The following is a 7,500-nucleotide window of genomic DNA, read 5'->3' as shown; positions in this document are numbered from 1 at the left end:
GCCCAGTGTTTAGTAATGCCAGTAGTAGAGGTCCTAGTGAGTGAACATGTGATGATATATTGGCCCAGTGTTTAGTAATGCCAGTAGTAGAGGTCATAGTGAGTGAATATGTGATGATATATTGGCCCAGTGTTTATTAATGACAGTAGTAGTGGTCATAGTGAGTGAACATGTGATGATATATTGGCCCAGTGTTTAGTAATGCCAGTAGTAGTGGTCATAGTGAGTGAACATGTGATGATATATTGGCCCAGTGTTTAGTAATGCCAGTAGTAGTGGTCATAGTGAGTGAACATGTGATGATATATTGGCCCAGTGTTTAGTAATGCCAGTAGTAGTGGTCATAGTGAGTGAACATGTGATGATATATTGGCCCAGTGTTTAGTAATACCAGTAGTAGTGGTCCTAGTGAGTGAACATGTGATGATATATTGGCCCAGTGTTTAGTAATGACAGTAGTAGTGGTCCTAGTGAGTGAACATGTGATGATATATTGGCCCAGTGTTTAGTAATGACAGTAGTAGTGGTCATAGTGAGGGAACATGTGATGATATATTGGCCCAGTGTTTAGTAATGACAGTAGTAGTGGTCATAGTGAGGGAACATGTGATGATATATTGGCCCAGTGTTTAGTAATGCCAGTAGTAGAGGTCCTAGTGAGTGAACATGTGATGATATATTGGCCCAGTGTTTAGTAATGCCAGTAGTAGTGGTCCTAGTGAGTGAACATGTGATGATATATTGGCCCAGTGTTTAGTAATGCCAGTAGTAGTGGTCATAGTGAGTGAACATGTGATGATATATTGGCCCAGTGTTTAGTAATGCCAGTAGTAGAGGTCATAGTGAGTGAACATGTGATGATATATTGGCCCAGTGTTTATTAATGACAGTAGTAGAGGTCATAGTGAGTGAACATGTGATGATATATTGGCCCAGTGTTTAGTAATGCCAGTAGTAGAGGTCCTAGTGAGTGAACATGTGATGTGAGATGCACACTGTGTTATGTCTGTGGAGCTGGTCATTAGCTGTGTAACGTTATGTGTGATATCTGTAACAGTAGTAAACCAGATGTTATTCTGATCCAAAGACTCTTTCTGTGAGATAAAGGACACTAACAGATTATGGACACTAGCCATTATATCCAAATGTTAACGAGTAATCGGGTTAAATAATCGCGATTACTATTTTTTCCATAATCGAGCAGCCCTATGGCGAGTGTGTGTTCAGGACACCCCACGTCTGTTGCTATAGCAATGATGGCGCAGTGACTAGTGATAATTCTCTCCGACCACTCAGGAGTCTGCAGGTTTTTCACGGCACCTTTTGGTATCGCCTCAGCTCGCTGGGAACCTCCACGGTTATCAGAATGGAAAACCACCAAAAAAAAGCGAGTCGAGGCGAGTAAGTACCGTGTAGTGGAAAAACACCATAAGTACGAGCCTTTTTACTGCCATCAAACTAGCAGAAGTGGATACGCCCTAAACGCACCTGCACCAGGCGCTGTTGTACAAGGTTTTACGACACCGCACGATCTGTTCCACGCTTCCGGTCGACAGGCTCCACAGGCAAGCTAACGTTAGTTCAGCTAACGGCTAATTCGGCTGACCGCTAGCTGATTGTAGCAGTCTGCCGTTAGCCTCCACAGGCAAGCTAACGTTAGTTCAGCTAACGGCTAATTCGGCTGACCGCTAGCTGATTGTAGCGGTCTGCCGTTAGCCTCCACAGGCAAGCTAACGTTAGTTTAGCTAACGGCTAATTCGGCAGACCGCTAGCTGATTGTAGCGGACTGCCGTTAGCCTCCACAGGCAAGCTAACGTTAGCTAAACTAACGGCTAATTCCAGTGACCACTAGCTGAGACAGCATGTAATAACTTTAAAAGACCCTCAAAATAAAACTTGAAAATAACCGTTAACATATATAACAGCTGCTACGTCAGTTCTACTTCACTTGTGCTCATTTAAAATATAATCACTCAATATTATCTTTATTGTTATTACTGTAAAGTCTTAATGTAGCTGTAGCTGCTTCTCCCATTAAGTTTGACTTAACGTTATTTTAGACTGAATCTAGCTGTCAGCTAGCGGTTAGCCAAATTAGCTGTTAGCTAAACTAACGTTAGCTTCCCGGTGGAGGCTAGCGTGGAACAGACATTGACATATATATAATGGACCAATAGATCCCGAGTCTCTGTACGAGACCAGTGAAGGATATCAGAAGTCTCTTTCCCGGTGCTGGCTGAGCGTTACTGAGCAGCCTCCAACTGAGCTTGAAGACGTAGATGTGACGTGAGCAACCTGTCTGAAAGTGTGAAGTCTTCTGGTAGCTGTGCCGAGAGAAATCTCAATCATTCCCAATCTTACAGAGACGGAGAGCGTAGGTATATGTAAGGAGATAACATAGACACAGGCTAATTACTGATCACTAACATGCTAGTTAACATTAGTCATTACTGATCACTAACATGCTAGTTAACATTAGTCATTACTGATCACTAACATGCTAGTTAACATTAGTCATTACTGATCACTAACATGCTAGTTAACATTAGTCATTACTGATCACTAACATGCTAGTTAACATTAGGAATTAAACCTAAACAGATAATGGAAGTCCAAACTGCCTGTGAGCTTCTCCTGTACTATACGGTAATTCCTCTAAGCGACTTTGAGTCCATGAAAAGCGCTATATAAATTCAATTTATTATTATTATTATTACTGTGTGACAGTAAGTCTCGTGGTTATGACCCAATCGTTAGCCTATTGTTATAAAAGCGTCTGCTACGGAGCCATAACGTGAGCTACAAGGTAATGGAGCCTTTTATACGTTGTCGTGTTTCTTTAGAAATAAACAACGGACAAATAGAGTCTTTAAACGCTTCAGATGTAAAGTTATTCTCTGTCAAAGTGACGTCAGAATGAATGGGAGTCAATGGGATGCTAACGGGAGGTGAGGGCTTGGTAGCATCAGAATGGCGCCATCGGAGGTTCCAGTTCTGAAGCGAAGCTGACCCCCCTCGGTGAAACAGGTGACCCCAGGTGGTTAAACCAGGACCCTGAGTAGCTTTAACTCACCTGTTTTAATGTCGTCTGTCGTCTGGATCTCCCCGCTGCCGCCAGCCTCCTCTGGCTCTTCATCAACACCATCACCCTCCTCATCCTCAGAGGTTTCACTCTCTCCGTCCTCCTCTTCCTCTTCCTCTTCCTCTCCCTCCTCCTCCTCCTCCTCCTCCTCCTCCTCTCCCTCATCTGACCCATCTTCTCCTTCTTCTACTTCCTCCTCCTCCTCCTCATCACGGCTGAGTTCTTCCTCTTCCTCTCCCTCCTGCGCTCCTCTTCCTCTCTCGGTGAGCAGAGCGAAGTTCCTCTCCACGTCGGAGTCTTCGTCGTCGCTGCTGCTCGTCGCCACGTTCTTCTTCTTCGTCTCCGGCCGCCGCGGCTGCTGCTTCTCTTTCCCCTTCATCTCGGTTCCTGTAGTTCAGGAGGATGTGTGTGTGTGTGTGTGTGTGTGTGTGTTCTTGTGGATCTGGAGGACGCAGAGAAAACAAGGAAAGTGTTATGATAGTAGCCTCCTATGTTATGTAGAAATGTCAGACTGACACAAACAACACACACACACACACACACACACACACACACACACCTGGGTGAATGTTGGCAGCTTCTTAGCATAGGTTCAGTGGAATTTATGTTTAAGTGAGTTAAGGTAGGAGGAAAGACCCCGCGTAAAGTCTGAATAAAATCAATACTACGTCCATTAAAGCAACTTTATTAGCACAGAAAGGACTAAAAATGACAGCTACTGCACTCGGGATTCTGCATCAGGACTGGCTGGCTGGCTAACTAGCTAGTAGTGCTAATGATCGATACTGGGTCATATATACATTAACTTCAAATTGCCGAATTAAGTTTAAACACATTAGGTGTCTCTATTTGAAGCTATTACTGTTATGGACATTTAACGTGTCACTGTTTGATACAAGGTGCAGGTCTCTCGTAGAACAAGGACTTGTAGACCAAACTGCATTGAAAAAAAACAGCATTTTGTGACTTCCTAGCTTAGTAGCATATGTAAACAGAGGGTGGCGTTTGATTTTAGATGTGTCAGGGTATCGGTAGGAGCTACACTCGGATTCGGGATAACTTAAACCCAGTAGTGACGCAGATCATTTTCACGTTTTGTTAGCTTGTTTTCATAGGCTCGCTAAAGTTGTTTACCCGCAGCATGCGGTGTCAACTCCTGTAAAAGGGGAACTTTTTTTTAGGAATATTTCTCTGCCAATAATGTATAAGCCGAATGAACAGCTAGATTGTAAGGAAACGTATGAGCTACTAATTACTAGTTTTATTAACAAACGGCCTTCACTGGAAAGGAAATAATCTTAAAAGCGGCAGATTTTCAACTCAGTTTGGCGTGACGTTCTCTTTAAGTTGCCAGGAGCAACGCTAACACATCGTCCCCGTGAGCAGATACACGAGGCTTCCTTATCTCTCTACAGTGGTTTAATTAAAGAGAACCAAGGTGTATTTACCTGGATGTAAAGTTCTGGTTAAAATCCTGCTTTTCTGAGCTCCATTATCCACGTGTGTGCGTGTCGGCTGCTGCGAGAATCACTGGTAAGGTACACAGTGCACTTCCGGTTTTCAAAATAAATGTTTTACGTGGTTGTTCGACAGGTTTTGAACCAAATTTAGAGCCGTTTTACCAAGACTGATTTCAGACACCGGGTCCTGTTGTGGTTTATTAATGTTCAGCGTCCAGGTTGGGACCATTTCTACCTCCATAAATATTTTCTTAAGCTTTTATTTTGAAGGCAGAACTCTTATTTCCCTGCGCCGTGCTGCCCTCTGCTGGTCACACATGGCTATCACAGCATTGGTTATTATTAGAGGTAACCAAACATTCTGGTGATTTCATGTCTTTTATGTAGATTTAAACTAAGGAGCTTTTGCTTTTAACAATAAATGTCTCATTCTCTAACAGATTTGTTGTTGTTGAGATGTAAAAAATAAATAATTAAAAATATAATAATTCCTGAAACACGTGTGATGTTTTGAATATGCAGAAAGAAGAGAATAATACATTCCTTTACATAAATGAAGACGTTTGCACCATAAACTGATGAAGAAAAGACACAAGTTGTTGCATAAAAATTCACCAGAATGCAGGAAGGGATTTCTGAGGTCATGATCCAAAATGAATATTTAATAACCAACTGCTGTAGAAATGTGGCAGCAGATGTCGCTGTTATCAACACAATAACAAACTGAAACACACACACACACACACACACACACACACACACACACACACACACACACACACACACACACACACACACAGATAACACACACAGTTAACATACACAAAGAACACACACACTCACACACACACGCACACACACACACACACACACACACACACACACACACACACACACACACACACACAGGTAACACACACACATTCACACACACAGCTAACACACACACACAAACACACACATTCACACACACAGCTAACACACACAAACACACACACAGGTAACACACAGGTAACACACACAAATACACACACACACACACACACACACACACACATAGGTAACACACACACACATATAGACACACACACAGGTAACACACACACACATATATAGACACACACACACACACACACACACACAGGTAACACAGACACACATATAGACACACACAGACTAACACACACACACACACACACACAGGTAACACACACACACACACAACAATATAGACACACACTCCTCTCACAACACACACACACACACACAAGGTAACAACACACATTACACACTAATTACATAACACACAGTTAACATACAAGAACACATTCACACACACACACACACACACACACACACACACACACACACAGGTAACACACACACATTCACACACACAGCTAACACACACACACAAACACACACATTCACACACACAGCTAACACACACACACACACACACACAGGTAACACACACACACACACACATATAGACACACACACAGGTAACACACACACACATATATACACATAACACTATCAATAACACACACAGGTAACACTAATACCATTCACACAGCTAATCATCATCATCAATACCAATAACACACACTAACACACAGCTAATCATCATCATCATCACATACCACAGGTAACCATCACTATCATCACATATTATAGACACATAACAGGTAATCACAATATCACATTATATAGATACATACATCATCATCATCATCATCATCAACATAGGTAACATCATCATCACACATCATCATCATTATAGAATATCACAGATCAATATCACACATCATCATCATCATCATCAATACGGTAACATCATCACATAATATACACATATAGACACATCATCATCATCATCATCATCATCAGGTAATATCATCATCATCAATAATATCATCATCATCAATAATATCACCATATACATACATATCATCTCACACACAATAATATCATCATCATCATCATCATCATCATCATCATATCATCAATAATAATAACAGTAACATCAATAACACTCAATAATAACGTAACACACCAATATTAAACATCATCAATATCCACATCACTAATAATACACAATCATCATCAATTAACAGGTAACACTAATACAGGTAATAACACACATATCACAATACACAGTTAACATCATCATCATCATCATCATCATCACATCACAGATAATCACACACCCCAGTTAACATACACAAAGAACACCAATAATATCCACATCATCATCATCATCATCATCATCATCATCTATCATCAATCATCATCATCAATAATATCATCATCATCAATACGTAGTAAACAATACATCATCATCAATAACTTACAGATCATCAATACACAGGTAACAATAATACCATTACATATACATCATCATCATCATCATCATCATCATCACATAATATCACATACAGGTAACATCATCATCAATACCAATATCAATAATATCATCATCATCAGTAACACTACCACACACATCATCACATATATCATCATCACATCATCATCATCATCAATATCATCATCACCATCAATATCACATCATCATCATCATCATCAATAGGTTACTAATATCATCACCATCATATATATCATCACATTACGATTCAACACATCAATATCATCACATCATCATCATCATCATCATAAGTAACACTAATATCATCATCAATATATAGACATCATCATCACATAATATCACAACTAATGGGAGAAACAAGGAGGAGTTTATTCCCGTTGCTAGGAGATCGTGGTGACGAGCGGCGTCAAAGTCGACCTATTAAAACCGGAATATGGATAAAAAATCCTGCAAAATAAAAGCGGGTAAAACATGATACATTTTCTCAAGAAGGCTAATAATAAAAGTAATGATAGTGGTACAAAAACACACAAGTAACTTTGTTTGTAAAATGTGCTTTATCAAATATA

General features: G+C 40.5%; 1 protein-coding gene across 4 annotated transcripts in view; it reads right to left on the bottom strand.

The window, feature by feature from the left end:
* The window catches only part of rrp36 (ribosomal RNA processing 36), a 28,573-nt gene that overhangs the window by 5,399 nt on the left and 15,674 nt on the right, over positions 1-7,500 (bottom strand). For 2 of the 4 annotated variants that reach the window (XM_039812604.1, XM_039812597.1), the window contains exon 2: positions 3,074-3,512. In XM_039812604.1, coding sequence (XP_039668538.1) covers positions 3,074-3,461 — 388 coding nt within the window. In that variant the 5' untranslated portion in view covers positions 3,462-3,512. Of the gene's footprint in view, positions 1-3,073; positions 3,525-4,530; positions 4,658-7,500 lie in introns of those variants that run through there. The other 2 variants (XM_039812578.1, XM_039812587.1) reach the window with 2 other exon arrangements.

The sequence above is a fragment of the Perca fluviatilis genome, chromosome 1 (assembly GCF_010015445.1).
Source record: "Perca fluviatilis chromosome 1, GENO_Pfluv_1.0, whole genome shotgun sequence".
Lineage (NCBI taxonomy): Eukaryota > Metazoa > Chordata > Actinopteri > Perciformes > Percidae > Perca > Perca fluviatilis.
Note: the sequence above shows the minus strand (reverse complement) of the source record. Positions and strands in the feature narration are given on the sequence as shown.